This window comes from Corvus cornix, chromosome 3, assembly GCF_000738735.6.
Source record: "Corvus cornix cornix isolate S_Up_H32 chromosome 3, ASM73873v5, whole genome shotgun sequence".
Taxonomy (NCBI): Eukaryota; Metazoa; Chordata; class Aves; order Passeriformes; family Corvidae; genus Corvus; species Corvus cornix.
Window position 1 is genome coordinate 85,667,276 of NC_047056.1, and position 20,544 is coordinate 85,687,819.

General features: G+C 40.6%; 2 protein-coding genes across 8 annotated transcripts in view; one reads left to right on the forward strand and one right to left on the reverse strand.

Moving 5' to 3' along the window:
* The window catches only part of COL9A1 (collagen type IX alpha 1 chain), a 67,551-nt gene extending 57,831 nt beyond the window's left edge, over nucleotides 1-9,720 (forward strand). For both annotated transcript variants that reach the window (XM_039568926.1, XM_039568927.1), the window contains 5 exons: nucleotides 508-654; nucleotides 1,821-1,875; nucleotides 4,288-4,476; nucleotides 7,268-7,345; nucleotides 8,544-9,720. In XM_039568926.1, coding sequence (XP_039424860.1) covers nucleotides 508-654; nucleotides 1,821-1,875; nucleotides 4,288-4,476; nucleotides 7,268-7,345; nucleotides 8,544-8,728 — 654 coding nt within the window. In that variant the 3' untranslated portion in view covers nucleotides 8,729-9,720. The remainder of the gene's footprint in view (nucleotides 1-507; nucleotides 655-1,820; nucleotides 1,876-4,287; nucleotides 4,477-7,267; nucleotides 7,346-8,543) is intronic.
* A 555-nt stretch (nucleotides 9,721-10,275) lies between these two features.
* The window catches only part of COL19A1 (collagen type XIX alpha 1 chain), a 187,483-nt gene continuing 177,214 nt past the window's right edge, over nucleotides 10,276-20,544 (reverse strand). For 4 of the 6 annotated variants that reach the window (XM_019288280.3, XM_010405625.4, XM_019288273.3 and 1 more), the window contains 2 exons: nucleotides 19,043-19,120; nucleotides 10,276-18,806 (listed from right to left, as the gene is read on the reverse strand). In XM_019288280.3, coding sequence (XP_019143825.1) covers nucleotides 18,670-18,806; nucleotides 19,043-19,120 — 215 coding nt within the window. In that variant the 3' untranslated portion in view covers nucleotides 10,276-18,669. Of the gene's footprint in view, nucleotides 18,807-18,827; nucleotides 18,942-19,042; nucleotides 19,121-20,544 lie in introns of those variants that run through there. The other 2 variants (XM_019288287.3, XM_019288291.3) reach the window with 2 other exon arrangements.

Here is a 20,544-nt window from a genome sequence, read left to right on the forward strand (position 1 = left end):
TCCTCTGCCAGCAAACTCAAGCAGCGGCACTAGAACTAGCTCTGTCTCTGACAGAGTAAACAAAGCAAAAATGTATGTTCCCAAACAGCCTGGGGCTACACAGTAGAAGCTCATACTGTGGTACTCTCTACGGAAGGACGTGAAAGGCATTTGGAGCACGAAGGGAGGTGGAGTTTTCATACCTTAAGCAGCACTTAATGTCTAGAAATGTTCCATGTTGGCATTCACAAGGGCAGAGAGCCATCTTGAGCATGTCACTATTGATTCTGATTTACCTATTTTGACAGAATAATTTTCCATTTCTCCCCTGTGAGTGAAGAATACTGACCTCTTACAAATCATGCAACTACTGACTCCAGTTGCTTATTTAAAAAACTCTGTTCAACAACTGCATTTCAGCACTCATTTCTTTGCACTTGTGAATAGTTCCCATCACCATTTTGGTATGTCAGAATGAGTCTATCATTAGTATAGCAGTCCATTGGAATTCCTCTCTTTCATTGTCAGATTGGTAATCCTGGAGACCCTGGTTCCCGTGGGCCTGAGGGAAGTCGGGGACTGCCGGGCATGGAAGGGCCACGAGGCTCACCTGGACCGCGAGGATTGCAGGGGGAACAGGGTGCCCCAGGCCTGCCTGGCAGCGAAGGGCCAGCTGTAAGTACTGTTTCCATGTAATTGGTATCTTTTGAACCTTTATCTCTCACTCACACCACTCCTTGTTTTCCATGTACACATGCCAAACTGAAGTGCCACAGTAGTCTGAAGTACAGTGTGCCTCTCATCAGACACATGTGTACACCAGAGCAATCTTGGGTTGTACACAGCTATGTCCTTGGGGCCCCAGCTTTCAATTCAGCTCTGTTTTCTTATGCCCACCCCACTTCTGTAGTGTGCATGAAACCAAACCCTGGTTGATACAAAGGAGCATCCCTCGCAGAGTTTGCTGGTTGACGTCAGCTGGAATAGTTGCACTGGCAGGAGCTGGAACACCTTTTAGTGACTCATGGATTGGTTTTGATTGGGATACAGTTAAATTTCTTCATAGTGGCTTGTATGGGGTTATGTTTCGGATTTGTGACGAAAACAATCTTTATAGCAGAGTCATGGGAACAGGAAAAAGGGTAATGGCTTCAAAGTGAAATAGCATAGATTTAGATTAGATATTAGGAAGAAATTCTTCTCTGCAAGAATGGTGAGGTGCTAATAGGTCACCCAGGGAAGTTGTGGATGCTCTGTTCCTGGAAGGGTTCAAGGTCATGTTGAAGGGGGGTTGGAACTAGATGGTTTCAAAGGTCCCTTCCAACCCAAGCCATTCTGTGATGTTTCAGTTACTCATGAACACTGTTTGCATAGAATCAAACCCTCTTCTGCTCCTTACACTGCCCCATCAGCGAGTAGGCTGGAGGTGCACAAAAAATTGGGAGGGGACACAGCCGGGAGAGGTGACCCTAGCTGACCAAAGGGCTATCCCATACCTTATGGCATCATGCTCAGCAACGTAACCAGAGAAAACTTGTGGGAGTGGTGAGCAACTGCTTTCATTTATATCACTTGCATTATCATTGTCTTTTTTGCATTTTATTGTCTTCTTCTTCCCCTTCTTCCAACCCCTCCTTCTCCTTCTTCTTACTTTCCATTTGTTAAACTTTTTTTCCTTCTCCCATCCCACTGGTGCAGGCTGAGGGTGTGAGCAGCTGTGTGGTGTTTTGCCAGCTGGGGTTAAACTGTGACAACTGGCCAGCATTTTTTTGTACCAGGCACACTTATAAAATGTAAATGTGGCATCAACTGTTTTATTAAAACTCTTCTTTTAATCCTAGGGCAAAGAACCAAGTGATCACCACATTAAGCAGGTTTGCATGAGAGTCATGCAAGGTAAATGGGTTAAAAAGTATTTGATGTTTCTTGTGCATTTAAGTTGGGATCATCTATTTCTGTGGAGGCAACCAAGATTTTCCGCATGCTTACCCAGAACAAATTGCATGGCCTCAGCAGGGAACCTGGTGGAAAATCTTTCCACATATGAATGTGAACACAGTTTGAGGAAGTCCCTTATTTATATATATTTTGTAGCCTCATTGAACTACCTGTGGATTCCACATTACTGCAGTGATAAGCAGGCCATAGACCAGAGTATACATACATGCATTTTTTATTCAAATCACTTGCTGTGTTTGCATACATAAAAGTACAAGCTTCACTGAAAGCTTTTTAGCCTTTTGTACTCACTATTAAATTGCAGCAAACAAACTGCAAAATGCATAAAAAGAAGAGGAATGCAGAGAGAGGTTTTCTGGAGATAACACACCTTAAAATTAAAGCAGTTGAGAGATACTGAAAACCCTAATTATATTTGCTGATTTCTTGACACACACACCGAAATCTGAAGCTTTTCCAATATGGTTGGGTGCACGGAATTTTCCGAGTTGAGAAATGTATGCTTCCCTGTAAACACAAAAGAAACTTTTCACTACTTGCTATTGAGTTGCCTTTTGGAATATTATGCCTCTGTGGTGTTAAGAGTTTAAAGAATGAAATTGCTGCTCATGATTTAAAAATTTCCAGTAGTGTCACTGTTCTTGATACTGCTCAACAGGGTAAAAAGGCCTTTTAAAGTGGTCTCTTGAAAGACACTGATGCCTTAAGAGGCCACCTAGAAACAGAGACTATCAGGAGTAAGGGAATAAAGGTAGGCATTTATTTGAAAGGCCTTCAGAGGTACACCCTGGGGAGCCAGAGGCTATTGCCAAAATGGACTCCAAGATGAACGACAGGTCACGAGTTCTTCAGACTTTTATAGGTTTGGTTCATTTGCCTATCAGGGTTAATTCTCCAATTAAAGCTTCAGTTAATGATGTAATTCCCCTCAGCTTGCCCCCCTTTCAGAGGCTTTTGGTTTATACTTTTTGGGCCTAGGACGGTCTGGGTGTCCTTGGAGAGCAGGCACGGAGAGGCTTTGTTATGTCTGCCTAGCACGAGTGAGCAGAAGTTAACAGGCTACAAGAAACTTCAGAGTTACACACTGGGCAGTACAGGATTTGAAAAATATAAAAGTTAAAACCTAAGGCATCAACACAGTAATATTGAGAAGGATTATAGTGAAATCAGATTTGGTGCTTGAATTTATTCCTAACTATCAGAATTAACAGTGAAGACATTGGTATGGGGAAAATCTAGACTGTCTTCATTGCACCCCTCTTGAAAACTCCTATAATTGTCCATGCTGGTCTACTAAAAAGAGAGAAAAACATAGGAATATAAATCAATCCAAGTGGCTCCTTGGAACCTTGTTGTCTTAAAGACAACTGTAAGTGAAGTTCAGCTCCTCAGGCTTTCCCTGCAGAGAGCTATTCCTTGTAGATCTCCTGGCTATAATTCATATTTTAATTCAGATCCTAACCCCCTGCACCCCATCCCACATCATCTTAGTATTTCTCAGCTGTCGGCACAAAATAACTAGTCTTTCAAAGTCCTGCAGACTTTAAAGCAGATGTCATATGGAGTTGTGTGTGGCTGTATCCAGTGAAAGTTATTTCCAAAGCATGCTTGGAAGATGTATTTGAAGTCTAGAACAGAAACATTATGGAAAGAGAGGACTGCTTTTATGCTGCTGGAGCAGTGGCCTGCAAGGGGGAGGAGCAAAAGGGAATATCCAGCATAGATTGTCCTGAGGAATGGCAAGCTGATCCTGTGCCTGATTAAGAGCAAAGGTTCTGCTGAATTACCTTAAGAAAAGATCAACATAAAATGTTCAATTATTTATCAAACCTGAACTCATAAGCACAGGTTTGAGGGTTCTTTCCTTTGAAAAGAAGACTGGCACTTAACAGGCAGTGTACATAACTAACCTCATACTTTTCCCTTCTTGCAAAAATGGATCTTGACAGGATTAACATGTAGTAAAGAAGAGAGCTATTTACTCATGAAATCACTGCCTCTTAAAAGAGTAAGTTTCTTACTAATGGTTGAAATTTAAATGACATAGAAAATTATAAAGGCATTTCCAAATAAACTATATACATTTAAATAATTTCAACCTATGAACATTAAATTTATTTTGCAGAAAAAAATGCATTTTTTTCTGCAGTGTACCTATGCAGCTTGCCACTGAATGTTCTAAGATAATACCTTATATGTAATAAACTTTGTAAATAGCAATGTACAAAAGGAAGGTGCTGTAGCGTAATCAGTAAGTCAGTTCCTGTAGCAAAGAGCATACATTCTTCTTCAGTGATCTCTTCAGTCATGTTCACTTACTCCTTAACTCTGTCCTTCTGCTCATTGCAGAACAATTAGCTCAGCTGGCAGCCAGCCTTAGGAGGCCAGAATTTGGTGCTCCAGGTCTTCCTGGCCGACCAGGCCCACCAGGTGCTCCAGGACCTGCTGGTGAAAATGGTTTCCCAGGACAGCTTGGCCCCCGTGGCCTGCCTGGCCTTAAAGGTCCCCCTGGTGAGATTGGTCGTAAAGGTCCTAAAGGTAAGAAATTCTCCAACTGGCTTTCACTTGGTGACTGTTTAAGTTTTGGTTTTTTGGTTTTGTTTGTTTGTTGCTGTTGTTCCCACCCCCCTTCCTTGGTTTACAGCTTGTAGATGTAGACTGTACACATGTGAAGTCCAAAAAAGTCCCGAGTTAGGAATGTAAACTGCTTGCTGTAACTCTTGTGTCAGTTACCACAGTGATTAAAGGGCACATTGGCCTGGCTTTAGCAACACTTTTTTAGAAATCTGGTTTTTAGCCCACAAAACCTCAAAGTCCATGAGAATGAGAATCAATATTAGGACTCTGACTCAGCTGCTTACTTCTAGTTCAGGGCAGATGCCTGTCCTTTCTCATATTGTAGAAGTCATTTGATGACAAAAAGAACATGTGGTTCTAGCAGCGATTCTCTTTCCTCCATTCAGCCTGGTTGTTGACCTCACTTCTGCAAGACTCGTGGCCCCAAGAGCTGATGTAAGCAGTCAGATTCCTTCACTAAAATCTAGTCTACTTTTCTAAGCACACCCAGTTTATAACATTAAAAGGGACTGATAATAATCTGCCTTTTATTTGCATATAATATTTGAGCCATTTAACATCATTCCACCAGGTACCAGAGTCCATTGATTCTTTGGAAAGGAAAAATCCCTAATAAAATTGACTTACATTTTACACAAAATCTTTGATATAAGTTAATCTCTTCTGTTCATGACTGAGAGGTTCTATTCTCCTCCAGAGGATTACAGGGTAGAATTTTCTGCAAAGTCTTATGACAACTATGTATGTATTTGTTTCTATTCAGCAGTGATTTTGATTTGTTTTCTCAAAAGAAGGTCTTACTTAAAATTGTCTTTCTGCACAAAGCTGGTCTGTTGCTGGAGTAGAGTGTTTACTTTTGATTCATTTGAAAGTAAAATTTGGTAAACCTTTGAGAGAACAGATAGAATACACAAAAAGCAAAACTTAACAGCATCATTGCTGGAGCTTTGTTACTGTTTAAATTCAATGTAATGTCATCTGCAGAAGAAACAAAAACCAGAAATACAAAGGTGATTTATGGGGTATGCAAAATTTGATTCAACACACAGCAGGGTACACTGTGTTAATATTAAAAGAAAAAAATAAACAGAGCATTAAACCCCCCCAAAAATAAGCAAGATACTTAGTTTGGTATCATAAGTGTCATCAAATTCCGAGTTACCTTACAGTAAATCTTGAAATACCATTACAGATACAACGGAAGTGGTGAATGCTCTCATGCAAGAGCTATCAGGCTGGTACGTGGCAGTCAACCTGAAAAATCTCAGTGCTTCACTCTGAGTCCCTGGTACTTACCAGAGTTCCACAGAAGTCACAGGGATCAACTGATTTTCACCACCCATTTGGAGAGTTGTCTGAGATTGGAGTGAGGGGAAAAGGGTACTTGGACATGTTTAAAAAGGGAACAGGAAGAAGTTGCTGTGAATGGTTTAAAAAAGTTCATAATGAATAGGAGACAGAAACACAGCAAAGTGTAACCATGAGGCACAGCAGAAGATACAAAGGTACAGTGATTTTAGCAGCAGCAACAATGACAGAATCAAGAAGATGTGCCTCAAGGAAGGAGATTTAGTTACATTAATGAGCAGTCTGGGATAGTGAAGGACTATTTCTGTTCAGAAACAGTAATAAAAAGTGGGAGACCTTTAGGGTAAGCAGGAGTAAACACTATTCTGCAGTGTTAGGTAGTTGGAAAAAACAGAAGTACACATGGGTAACCTGAACTAGGGCTTGCAGTAGCTGTATTTATGAAGACAGGCTGGATCTCCATGTTGACTAGGTAGTCCAGAGCATGGAGATGAGTACCCTGTGTGCATCTTTTATTAAAACCTGGACTTTTGTACTGTCTCTTGTGTTCCCTTGCACAGCTTCCTTGTTTTCTGCTGTGCCATTTCTAGGCAAGACAGAAACCGAGCAGTCTATTCTAACTTTCCTCACCATAGTCCAAGACAGTATAGAAGCATAAAATAAAGCTAACTCAAATATTATTAGGCATAAATTTGTGACTTTTTACTTGCATGAAAAGAAAAAAAGGTAAAAAACCCCCCAAACAACATAAGGTATTCACAATTAGGAATATACACAGTGTTATGATATAGGAACAGTGAACAGAATTTGAACTTTACAACCCAAGCAAGAAAAAAACCTTCCTCTTACTAAGGTAATTCAGGTTTGGAGCAAGACATGGGCTTGATGAAACACTGGGTATCCACCAAAGGAAAGTCTCCACAATATTATTATATGAGAAAAAATTTATTTTGTGAAGGTAAAACAATGTCTTACGTGAGTATCAACAGAATACTGTCATCTGTGCAGCCACCTTTTTTCTCCTCTGCACTGGTTGTCTTGAGGAACAGTAGTCAAGAATTTTTACTTCTTAGCTGAGCTTGTATCGTTTTGCAGAAGTCATCTAATACAGACTAACCTCGGTCTGTATCCCAAGTACCCTGAAGTCCTGGGACATTGGTTTAGTCTTGTTATATAGGCTGTGATATATTTCATGTGGTGCCTACTGTCCAGCGCTAGGTGTCCCTCCAGCCTGTCCGCTTCTGAGTATGACTCAAATGGGTGAAAAAACCCAATCACATCCCAAACATTTTACAAGGATATTTGTCAGGACATCATTGAAAGATGCTAAGAATATATACAGCCAGCTTAATTCTCTCTTATTAACTGTTCACTTCTGAAAGTGAGTTTCCTGAAAATGATACTCCAGGCAGACTGTAACTAACGTTTCATGAATTTGCTTTAGGCGAACCAGGAGAAAGAGGAGAGAGAGGATTGCCAGGCAGAGGACTGAAAGGTTATCCTGGACCAAGAGGTCTTCCAGGTAAATATAAGAGGGTGAGGATAAAGAAGAAATGTAGTAAAAATTTACTCAGAACTGATACTTCAAGCTGCCTTGAAAAGATAAAAGGAGTACATTAAGCAATAAACTCCCAAATTACAGTGCTTCATGATTTTTACTTTTGGTGATTCAGTCAGAAATCAGAATTGAAAACTAAAAAGCAAAAAGCTACCACCTCATATACCTCAGTGTAAAAAGATTAGGAAAAATGTAAAGCAAGCATTAAAAAAAGGGGGCAGTTACACAAACATGAATAAAATTTGTCTCTTTTAATATGTATTTTATATGTATTATATACACATATAATTATATATAAAAAAATAAACAAGAAAAGGGCATAACCTCCAGATTATCTTACTGGCAGGCACACCAGTCTTCAAAATCTCCACTTATAATTTCGGATATTGTTTTATTTCGGTGGTGATTAATTGCAGTGCTATATAACATGGCTCCAGGGGAGATTCGTCCTGATGGATGAAGCACAGCTGGCCTCTAGTGGCCAGGGAATGAACATAAACATGTTATTTCCATCAGTATTTCTACAGCACATTTCTGTGTTTATATAGCAAGAGAAACTAGTCAAATTTGTTCTCTCTGTGAAAAAGGAAAAAGTTTAATATTTACTGATCCAAATGATGTCTCTGTAACTCAGAGGTGCTTTCTGTAGAAATCCGTCACTGGAAGAGGCTTCCTGAAATCACTGGTTATCCTTTCTTTGTTGAAGATTTAGAAGTAACAAACTATTTTAGTGCTCAGCAGTTCCATTCTATACATCTATTTCCCCAACCATCTGAGTAGAAAATAAAAATAAATTCTTTGTATGTCTTTTTACAGAGAGCTAATGAAACCCTGTGGTAGCAAGTAGCATCTTCCCTGCCCTAGGTACTGGCAGCAGGGTTGGCTGAGTCGAGCACCCTGCAGAGCTTTGCACAGCAGCAGACCTGCACCAGTGCAACTGGAGGGCACTGGCACTTAAATTTCGCTGCTGTAGCTGTATAATCGCAGATTGGGTTTCTGGTAGAGGAAAATTGTCCCTGTAAGTCAGCACCCTTCCTGGGAATACCCAAAGAGCAGTGAAAAACCATCTTCATACAGCTTTTAAGGACAGGATGTTCAGTAAAGCTAATTATGCCAAGCAAGTCGTATGCAGCCAATGTTTAGACCTGCATCCACTCTACAGGTGAACCAGGCAAAGCCAGCTACGGCAGGGAAGGCCGTGACGGTGACCGAGGTCCCCCTGGGGTGGCCGGGCAGCCTGGGGTTCCTGGTCCCCCCGGCCCTCCTGGCCCTCCCGGGTACTGCGAGCCAGCGTCCTGCAGGATGCAGGCGGGACAGAGAGCAGGAAAGAACATGAAAGGGCCCTGAGTGGGCAGCGCAAGTGCCACCGTGTGCTGGCTGGCAGCAATTTACATCCTGCACAGACAGCTGAGGACAAAATAACGAGTGAAGGAGAAATGCGGGCATGGACAAACCTTTCAACCAAGGTTTCAGTAAGGTATTTTTACCACAGTGGTTGTAAATTCTTCCAAAAGGAGTACTTAGCAACACAAGCTGGAACAATGGTGCTTACAGAAATACACAGGTGATGCCTTCTGGCTCCTTCTCCTTTTGGGGGGAATAAATGGTGCTTGTCTATTTTTATTTTTGGTTTTGTTTAATAAAGAGTTTCTGTGATTTTTCTTCCTCCCCTACTTAATTCCTATGTATGATGTACAGTGAAATAACATGTCTTCAGCCATCAAATAAAGAAGGATAGTTTATTTACTGCAGCTGTAGCTATTCTTTCATACTTACAAAATAAATTCTAGCACATACCCTTCATGCACAGTCACTCCATTGTTCATGTGTCTTGTACAGAATATGCAAAACCTCCTTCAGCTCTTCAATTCAATCACAGAAACCCTGGTGGGAGGTTCTTACGAAAACCTGCCACCCCTGGCACCACCTGTGCTGCCAATATCTGTACAGGTGCAATCATGGGGTTGCCATGACAAACCCATGTGGAATAACCTCTTCATTTTCAACTCTAGTTTGTGTTGCATTTGTAATTCCATATGAAGCCCATTTCAGGTCACCTCATTGTATGTGACATTAAAATAAATGGCTTGTAGCCACTGTCAAGGGAAATTTAAGTCCTAGAAATATGTACTTTCCTATAAAAGACTACAAAACCCAAAATAAATAAATAATTTTTTTAAATGTATGGCTGCATTCAGTATTAGCCAGAAAAGCCAGAAGGCAGCCATTAGATGGCCCAAGCTGCCTTTTTTTTAGATACTCGGTTTTTAGAGGAAAATGTGCAATGTGGATATTCTGTTCCTCTCAGTATAAATTAAACTATTTGTGGTTTGACTTTACTTCTCTGAAGTTTATTCTCTCTCCAAGATAACAATGAAACTATACTGTGATGTTTCCTTTCTTTTCATTATTGGCCATCCAAATTTTCCAGTACAAACTTTGGTACACTTGTGTTAAGCACTGATTTTTTCTCCTAGCCCTTAGCTGTCTGGTCATGTTCCAAACACTTGACTTGTTTGCCATGAGACAACAGAGAGAAATAACACAATCCATGGAGCTCTGCATTTTGCATGTAACTTGTAAGATAACAGTAAAGGGAAAAACACTGGTATAATGTATACTCCAAAAGGAATTATTGAAAAAACCCAGTAGTTAAACCTTCCTCAAAGCAAATGATTTCCTACATTACTACTACAAGAAGTCACCAAAATAGGCAAGGGCAAAGAATTGCATTCTTGAGGAACAAATCTAGGAGATTCCACAAACGGTGGCTTGGGAACAAAGAAAGGTGTTTTCAAAAGTTTTTGAATTAGGTCAGTTTTTACAGAGTTAGGGCATAGTCCTCAGCAGTACCCTTTATGTGGTGGAAGAAATAAAACACTAGTAAAAAACCCTGTAGTTTCACCAGCAAACTTTTATTTTGACTATAAATTGTGTAAAACTGTTGAAAAGAAAAAAATTCACCTGATAACAGAACGAAAATACTGTTTTCTGTATGTAATGCATAAACACATGAATCAAAAGAAGCATACTTCCCCACATTTAAATACAATCGTGAAGTGCTTTAGAAAATATAGTCTGAAAAATGCATAAAATTCCGCAATGGAAGGAAACTCATGTAGGAGCAAAAATAATCATATGCAAAACCCAAATAAGAATTATTACAATCAAACAAATTCAACACTGAGAGTCAATTCAATGCAAAATCTTTGTAAGTGGACATTGTAAGATTGTGACAGATTTTCTGCCTTGGAGGTGACTCACAAGTTTTAACTTAAAATATAGAACTGAAGAAATAATCCTCAGGCCCCTTCTAAGTCCTTATGGGATGCGTAGGTTAATCTAATTTTCAATTCCAAATCTTACACAAGAATGGAAAAGAGGTACTTGACAAATGGTAGACTGTGCACTGTAACATACCAGAGATGGGATTTTTAGTAACAGCACATTCAAGTAAAATAAAGATTTCGAAAATAATGACAGGATTATGGATTTAAAACAAAGATGTATTGACTGTGATGATGCAGAAAAAAAAAAGCTTTTAAAATAAATTTAGAAGACACAGTGCAAAGAGACTGAGAGGTTTCACAAGCCACTGTCAGCGTGCCACCAATTCTAATGAGATGCTCTTGAAATCTCATTGAAATCCCAAGTAAATCTTGTTCTTATCTCCTTCAGGTTCAACATCATAAAATTTTGTGAGACTTATTGAAGACTAGCGAAAATCTCTTTTACCCATCATTATCTCTGTCACTGCTTCTAGTTCTGGAGGTTTAATTGCAGCGTGATAAATACGTATTTCAGCTCCTCAGTTACTTCAGTATAGGCAGGAACCCAGAGAAAATTGTAATGATAACCAGTTCATAGACTTGTTTAGGTTGGACAAGAACTTTAGGATCATTGAGTCTGACTGTTAACCTGGCACTGCCAACAAATTTGGTGGCCTTCTGACATGGTTACCGTGGTGGTGGATGAGGGAAGAGGGAATGACATCATCTATCTGGACAAAGCATTTGACACTGTCCTGCACAAGGTCCTTGTCTGTAAACTGGAGAGACATGGATTTGACAGATGGACCTGGGCTGCCGCACTCAAAGAGCTGGGGTCACAGTGGGCTCAATGTCCAAGTGGAGACCAGTTCCTCAAAGGTCCATATTGGGACTGACACTCTTTAATGTCTTTGCTGGTGCCATGGACAGTGATGATCCGGATGAGGGGATCAAGTGCACCCTCAGCAAGTTTGCCAACAACACCAAGCTGTGCGGTGCACTCAACATGCTGGAGAGAAGGGATGCCATCCAGAGGGACATGGACGGGCTCAAGAAGTCAGTCCATGGGAACCTCATGACGTTCAACAAGGCCAAGGCTAAGGTCCTGCACATGGTTGGGGCAATACTCGGCATCCATCAATTCAGCCTGTCCAGATAATCTGCTTTATGGAGTCTTCCTATCCTTCAGCAGATAAACACTCTCACCCAGATTTGTGTTGTCTGCAACTGACAGAGGGTGCTCTCGATCCCCTCATCTGGATCACTGATAAAGATACTGAACAGGACCAACCCCAATTCTGAGCCTTGGGGCACCCCACTAGTGACCAGAGGCCAGCTGGACTCACCACTCTGTTAGTAAGTATTCGTAACACTGCTGCTGAACACTGATCTAAGAGATGTATGTGTTATACATCCATAGTTTATATACACATAGAGTTAATATGTGAGTTATATATAAGTTTTCTGCCACAGTCATCACTGGGTTCAAGTAACTTAGTATGAACTGCTACCAAAAAAGCTTGTGAATGTTTCACTAAGGCCAAAGTCTCTGTAGCCAAAGAAGCTCCAGAGCACTATGTGGAGATCCTAAATGATGTATGAAACCAAGGTTAGGGAGGATTACACTACATTTTGTGTCTTGAATTCCCTAGTCATCATCTGAGTTTACCCAGAGCCAAGCACACATCTACAACAAAATTTGTTTTCCTTCAAAAAGGAAAAGTGTCAACAGATGGTACTTCGAAGGTTACTTGAAGGATAGAGGGAACAAGAAACCAACTTTCCCAAGAAACCCTTTGTTTCAGAGATGACAGTGTTAGTTCATCCTGGCAGAACACACCAGTTGTGCTCCACATACAAATGCTGCATTTTTGCAAATGTTGTTAGATTGCCCAGATAATTGGGTGAAATATGTTTGCTTGACCTTCTCATCACGGTATTATTATTTGGCCACATAGCCTCTGCTTCCTTTATTCTTAAAAAATGCAGTTGCTGCATCTCCTCTGCTCATGGGTCACAAGCAGAGAAGAAATATCTATATTTTTTAGGGCATGTTATCCCTATATGATTTGCTACAGCTTCATTTTTATTCCGTCCCTTCAATATTTTGTTATTTCTGTTCTGTTTTGCTTGCTGCCTGTGCATTCAAAAGGTTGACTAAACCTGGCAGCTTCAGACAATGAACAAAACAAACTTGCTGAAGTCACTATGAAATTGGAAGAAAGAAAATCAAGTTAGTGGTCAAATTATTACCTAGAGTTCTTTAAAATGTCATCCGCATTCTTCTTCCTGGGAGAGTTAGGCAGCAAGAGAAAAATGAAAATTCCTGAAGTTCCCTAAAGTTCAGTGAATCAGTTTCTTGAATAAAAGTGATTATCTCCTACTCAGGCAGAAAACTTATCTGCATTCAGAGAATGTATTAACTTCCATAAATTATATACAAATTAAGACCAAGGTTTTGCATTTAGCTGGTTGGTTTTTTTCCTCCAGATTGTAGAGCCCTAAGTTTCACCAGGCCTAGGAAGCACAAGCCTGACTTCAGTGGGGTCAAAATCCAACCCCCCCAAATTTAGCCAACCTGCCCTGACTGCTCCCCAGAGCTCACTGCAGTGGCTTTGTGCCTCTCCTTTCTCCTGTTTGCAGCTGCATCCTCCCTCTTGTGATTTGACACAGAAGGAAAGGCTGACATTTTTGACAGAGCCACAAACAGAAAGTATGCGAAATATTTCCATTTCCATCCAGAATCCTGTTTCAGATGTACATGGCCACATAATAACGTAAAAAGCTGCTTTTTATCCACTTAATACATTTCCATTGAACTGAACCTTAAATGTTGCAAACCAAAAATATAAGGAAGGAAGGAAGCAACCAGTTGGCATGTTCTGTGATTCATTCAGTGACAGCTGCATATAATTCAGAAATGAAAGAATGCAAAAAACCAAGGTATGTCATTGAGAATCCTTCAAACATTCTGACTGGAGACAGAATATATTTACATTTAAACTGTAGTAAGTAATTAAATGCATTCATGTTTACAGAATAGCAGACTAAGAAAGAAAACTGCTAAAAGACATGTAGACTCCAATCTTTTTAGCTACAAACTTATTTTGGTCTAGAATCTGTAATGATTGTTAGCAATGAATATTTGAAAACCACATTTCCTTAAGGTATCCTGAAACTTGAATTTTCCACTTAAATACCAACCATGACAAGGTCAGGGTTAAACTTGTTCTCCATGGCCTACACTCACCTACGTGCATGGAGGTGATTTAAACATCCATCCAGTACAATTGAATTGTAGTGGACATATCAGATTTCAAGAAAAATTTGCATGCCTTGGTACATCCAGAAATGATGAAAAACTCAATAAAAACACACCCCAAACCAGCAATGCTTTGATTTCTGAGTTACTTTTCTTGTTCTAACATCTCACATTATAGCAGCAGTTCTACTGCCTTCATAAAATGCAAGATTAGGGACTGGTTTTACATAGTCTATTTGGAGAAACAAGTTTATAAAATGCTTATTTAGCCAGTGGGGTTTTTATGAGACTTTCATATAAACATTTCAGGAAAAAAAAAAAAAATGAGCATACACAGACATTAAAAATAACATTTCACCCTTGTGAAAAAGAAGATCTAAAATATTTTGTATGATTATCCATTAATTAAAAACCCCACTTATTTAACTAAGATGTGCATATCTAACATCTGTCGTAACCCACAATCATAAAACATAAGGGAAGGATGGAGAATCAATCCTGTTTCTGTATCACAGTGTTCTTTTAGCATTGAAACCAAATCCACTTTAAGATAAGAATATTGGTTCTCAAAACGTTGCCAGGCTGCACTGCTGCCCAGCTGTACACAGGATGCTGTTGTAGTTTTTACTAACCACAGGTGAGTCCCTCCTCCCCTGGAGACAAACATCATTGCAGGGGACACCAGTGATGCCTGAAAGTCAGATGTCCCACCACTACATATTCTTTTGTAACATATACAAAACGCAAGATAATAAATACAAATGAAGTCTTAGCAATATTATCTGGCAATAATTATCCAAGAAAGGCAGTATTTCTGCAAATACTGCCGTGAAAAACTAAAGAGATTTAAAAAAAGAAAATAAAAAAAAGTCAGTCTCAAGAACAAAATCAGAAACACTGACTGTTGTGCTGTAAGAATTTGCATGGCCGGGTCAGCTCTTGCGCTGCTGGGCGAGTTATGCCTGGGCTGTAACCTTTGTACTGAAAGGGTGTTTTGCACTCCACCACGTGGACAGCAGGAGATCTGCTGCAGCCTCGGGAAAGCTTCCCTCTTAGCAAGTTTCTTTACTTTCTTTGGGCAAACTGAGCAGTTCTGTACATAGCTATTTAAAGAAAATCCCAACACGTTCTTAATAGGCGATAAAGCAACTTGCCATAAAATATAATAGTCTGACCCTGAAGTTAGGATAAAGCTTAGAGAGCTTTTAAGAAAGGTTTGAAGCATTTTGTCAAAGTTATTTCACTTCTGAGTCTCGTTGCACATAAACAAACCCAAAGCAGAATAAAAGACCTTATGCTACTGGAAAAAATAATCCCTTGTGTTTATTTCCTTGCAGTGCTTACTGCAGCATGAACTGCTCAAAACAGATACAAAACTAATAAAGCAAATAGCAAAATACATTAGCACCCCCTCTTGCCTCCCTGTCTTCCTGCCCAAAAGCTAAGACAACATCAGTCTGAATCTGCAAAGAAATTTCAGGGGCCAAACCTGGAAACCTTGCAGAAACATGTTTCCAGCTACATTCCACTTTCAATTCTAAAAATGCAAAGTAGGAGCAAGCCAGTGTGAAGTAAAGTTAAACTGGGATTAACTCTGTTCTACCCCAGTGACACATGTGGCATCTTAAAATAGGTATCAAGATAGCCCATATAAAATATACCCGTTTTCTCACATGAGAAAATTAAAGTGGGCTTTTAGCAAAATAAAAATAATGCAACAAGATAATTACCAAAGTTACCTGCAAATCAACTGAAAGCGTTCAAAGACATTTTAGAAAAACCTTTATGTTTGAGCCTATAAAAAGAAAAAGGCATCTGTAGGAAACATAGATGAAAAAATAAAACTTCTTCAAATATAAAAAGTGTTCTGCTTTCCAATAAGTTCAAGTAAATTAAAATACAGCAATTCCATTTGGCAGATAAGAGATGCTGGGTTTCAGCAAGCTAAAAGCCCCAAAATATACAAATACCACTAATGCGGTGCAATGGTCTATGTACAGCCTTCCAGGACAGGGCTGCTTGGGAGCCTCTAAGTCACACAAATACTACCACAAGACAGCACCCTTTTTAATATTATCACAGAAAATGAGGTTCATAATTAACTTATGAAGTAAAAAATGTTTAGGTTATTACATATATTGGAATTACTAGAGAAGTAACCAAAAAAAAAAAAAAAAAGGAAAAAAAAAGAGAAAATGTTCATGCAAGATACCTGACCAGCAGTTCCTTTCAGAGAATGGAAACCAGGATGTGGTGCTGTTCCACCTCTGGTGTCCATGTTTAGACACTGAGACATGTGCTGGTGCAAGGCTTTACCCTCTGGGCGGGCAGACCCGTGGCTTGCACAGTAGTCAGTGCCTCAGTGCTCGGTTTCAAGCTGCCTCACCATGCCCAGCACTCCCACAGCCTCGGTGCTGTGAGGACCAGTTCTGGAAAGGTGATCAATTCCACAGAGCAAACTACAACATGCTCCATGGGCACATCAGTTCTGGAGTGGGAGCAGCATGTGTTGAGCTAAGCTCAGGCAGGACCACTTGTCCCAAATACCCCTTCACTGTGGCGGGACAGGCGCCCGCTGCCTGCAGAACAGAGGATGAGCTGGCCTGGAGAAGGGGCAGCCATTGTCTCCTGAGGAATGAGGTGGGTGAGAAGAACAGGAGGTATGGGGACTGGGTTCACCCGTGGGCTATGACCTGCCTCTCCTCATCCTCATAAGGAACAGATAAAGCACCCTGAGCCCCCAAGGCGTCCCCAGCTGCAGGGTGTATTGCAGTTCCTACAGGAGATATTTTCATGCCACAGGTTTTCTGTTGTTCTCATTCCTGCTGCCCTCTTCTGTTCCAAGTGTTTACTCTCAGCCTTCCATACCTGTGTTTCCTTTACCATCCTTTTGTAGCAAGCACCTTCTGCCCTCTAAACACCTAACCAATGAACTTGTCAGGGATGTGTGCACTCCCTCTCAGAAAGCATCCTGAGTGCCTCAGCTGCCTGGGTTAACTCTGTCACCTCTTGCTCTCATCTTGCTCCTCTGCTCTGCGTGCAAGTGCTAGGAACTCTGTTTATTCAGAGCAAATACCAATGTGCATCTTTTGCTAAAGACTCCCACCAGTCATTCCTTAACTGTTTCTAAGCAAAACCCAGAAGCCAGCCAGATTCATGTATCACAACAGCTTCTCTGGAAGCCAGCACTTCCAATTTGAAGACATTTCCCCGGCAGCTCAGTACTGCTCAAGCACAAAGTCATCAAAACCACTTCCCTGCCTGATGTGGGAGAGTGACTGACTTCCTAACCATGGGGTAAGAGCCCTCAGTATGGCTTTGTACTACAGATGCATTTTGAGGTTGTAGGTTATAGATGTCTCTTTTCTCTTAATAGCACCTTCACTTTCTATTGCACTGTACAAAATTCCACAGGACTAACCTAGGATCATCTGTTTCCTAATAATCAGAAGTGAAATTTTGGCCACTTCTACTCCCTCCTTTTTAGAATCAGCCTCTGTGTGATCAATATTCTCCAGCTTTTCTTTTGCTCAACCCTTTGAGCTCTACAGGATTTATACATTGTTCTGTTTTGTTCATCATTGACATCTGTTCCTGTAGCCTTTACTAAATGCCTGAAAACTGGATGCTGTTGCTCTCAGTAGTACACCTTTCAAGGAGGGTTTTGTATTTTTTTCCAAATTTCTCTTGAACTCAAGAAATTTTCTGCCACCAGTTAACAGGATCTGTGACTTTTGCACTCTGCAGATTCCATGTTCTTCTGAAGCTTATTTCAGCATGTGAATATTGCAGGAGGTAGAGGAAAACAGTGCCACCACCAAGATTAGAGGCTTCTGAAGTTCCATTCTTGAACTGCCTACTCACCAGCCTCTGCTCTAAAGCGAGGGGTCACCTTTGCTGTAGGCAGATTTAATGGCAGAGTAGTTTGATTACAGGCCTTAGTATCCTTATTCAGTCCATGTAATGGTTGGAAGGTGTGCCAGTTCTCAGTTCAGAACACCACGAGCAGCCTCTTGCATTTAATATCTGGGGTATATTTAACCATGACTAAAGGAACATATAAGCCCCCAGCTGGGACAAAATCCAGTCAGGAGAGACACTCCCTGGAGCTGGTGATTTTCCAGTCAGTCTGAAGCTCATTGTTGGATGGGATAAGGAGATCATAAACACATCTTTGTTTCCTTCTTTTCCATCTTGGATGCGACTGTGAAATTGCAGGCAGCATTCTTGGTGCACGGCAGACCCTTTTCAGAAGGTGTGCTGGAGCCTCCTCGAGGGACATGAATGTTTAGTCTCAACAGAGTTCCCAGTGCTCCAGCTCAGGTCCTGCATTTGCCATGAATGAGTATGCTTTGTAACTTCAGAAATGTATTTTTTCCATTTAAAATTCACCACCAGCAAGAAAAATAAAGCCAGCTTACATATGGAGGCATACATAATGTCTTAAGTTATAATAAAATATTTTTTGTTTGAAGAAAGAAGTTTATGAAAATTATTTGAGCCAATTTTCTGTTCTAAGCAAAATAAAGATGAGAAACAACACATGGAATGCACTCTGGAAAATATATGACATCATGTCATCATTATGACACTGCAAATAACATAGAGAAAGGCTCAACTTTGCACCTTACGAATTATCTATATACCATGCAGTGTCGAGAGAGAAAAAAAATGCACCAAATATTTTGAAAATTAAATTAACTTATGGGGAAGAGTGAAAAGTGACCGTGAACCGAAGTGTCTGGGGAAGAGGGTTTTTATTTCCTGCTGGAGCGTGACCGAGTCTGTGATACGTGGTAATAGCAATCTGCCGGATTGCATCTCCCATGGGGTCCAGGCGGCCCCTGCGGTCCCGGTGAGCCTGGTGTTCCTGGTGGGCCTGGCAGGCCAGCAGCTGGTAAAACAAAGGTGGAATTAGCAGAGTCCTCACCAGAGCATGTGCAGAGCCCTGCATTTCATCACCGACATCAGCTGCACTCCAGCACATCCATGAGAAGGCAGGTGGGGCTGACCTCACGCTATGACCCAGCTCGGGAGGAAAAGTAGGAGTGTAAAACCAGTGTTAAAAACAGGAGAAAGGCCTGTTAGTTCATAAATAACAATAGCAGAAATAAATCTGGAGACTTGTACCTGCAGGGCCAGGTGGTCCAGGGTTACCAGGCAGTCCAATTCCAGGCTCGCCTCTTTCCCCTTTCTGTCCTCTATAACCTACACAGAATAAAGATATGAAAATAAGAGCACCCTCTAATTTTAAGTAGCAATCTATATATCTTGTTGACAGGAAGTTACCAAGACAAATATAATTGGGAGAGCACATGCTCAGTTCTCTTTTTCAGAAACTTTTGTTTTGTTTTGTTTTTTGGTTTTTTTTTTTGAGATAGCTCTTTATTTTATAAATTCCTTCTGGAAAATACAAGCATTTCTAGCAGTAACTGCTACATCCTCTGTCAAAGGACTCTTGCTTTGTTCACCATCTGGACCTTTCCCCAAGATTTTAAGTTACCTTGCTGAAATTCCTCTAATAAAGAGCCAGATGCGGATTTTACCCTCTCTGTCCTGCATAAATCCTTATACTTGCACTTTTTAAACTGTGAACTGGTAGTTTTATGCTTAGACATTCCCCTATCTGTGAGAGAAGACCCACTCCCTGGCCAGTGTTGCCCAGCTCACATGGAATGAGGCATCTTTGGAGCTTGTGCAGATTTTGAAGCTTACATTGACCCAAGTAGCTGCATATCATGAACAAGATGTGATTACTAATTATATTTTGAATACTTGAGTCCTTTTTCTTCACAGGCCATAGTTTTGTATTTATCTAAATAGCTTCCACCTCTCAGGTGCAGCAACCCATGCCCAACTCCTGTTTCTTTTTCCTTGAACTGTTAAGTTTTATTAGCTGGAAGCACTCTGGCTGCTTTAGAGCAGAGGACTTGTCGCTATTGGTAAAATGTTTTCCTTATTATTTCTAGTGAAGAATCCATCTACAAATGTATCTTTATTATGCAGGAGAGAGGATGAAGGCATTTTTAAAGGAACAAGTGTGACACCTGCCAAAAACTCTTACTTCAAAAGGGCTTACAAGGAAACCCTCTTCTGTCCCCAGCACCTCAGATGCTGGCATGTAAGGTGACAAAAGCTGAAGATTAATTTGCTGATTTCAGGTCACATTTGGAATTAAAATTGTCCTGCTTCAGGAACCAGTATATTTTTATCATCACCTATGCCATACTATAAAGTATTGAGTTCTTCCTCCTGTGAAGAACTGTAACTTAGTTTGAATTAAAACAGAAGAGCACAGCTGTGTCAATCCACCTGATGTCTCATGAAGATTAACAGACACTGGCAGGGGGATGGCAAAGGTTGTTTTGTCAGTGTGCTGTGGTCTATGGCAACACTGCTACCTCACAGGATATTCCAGAAGGAAATTACTCTGAGGGCTGTGGGTACCAATTCTGGGTTGTTACGACAGAACAATGCAGTGGGAATGGTACACAGAGTATTCAAGCCTTCTGTTACACACAAACTCATTATACACTTTGGTAGAAAGTCTGTTATCTGTTGAAATCATTCCAGCTTTCAAAACAGAGCATCAATCATCTTACTCTTCTCTCAGAACCACAACAAGGAAATTA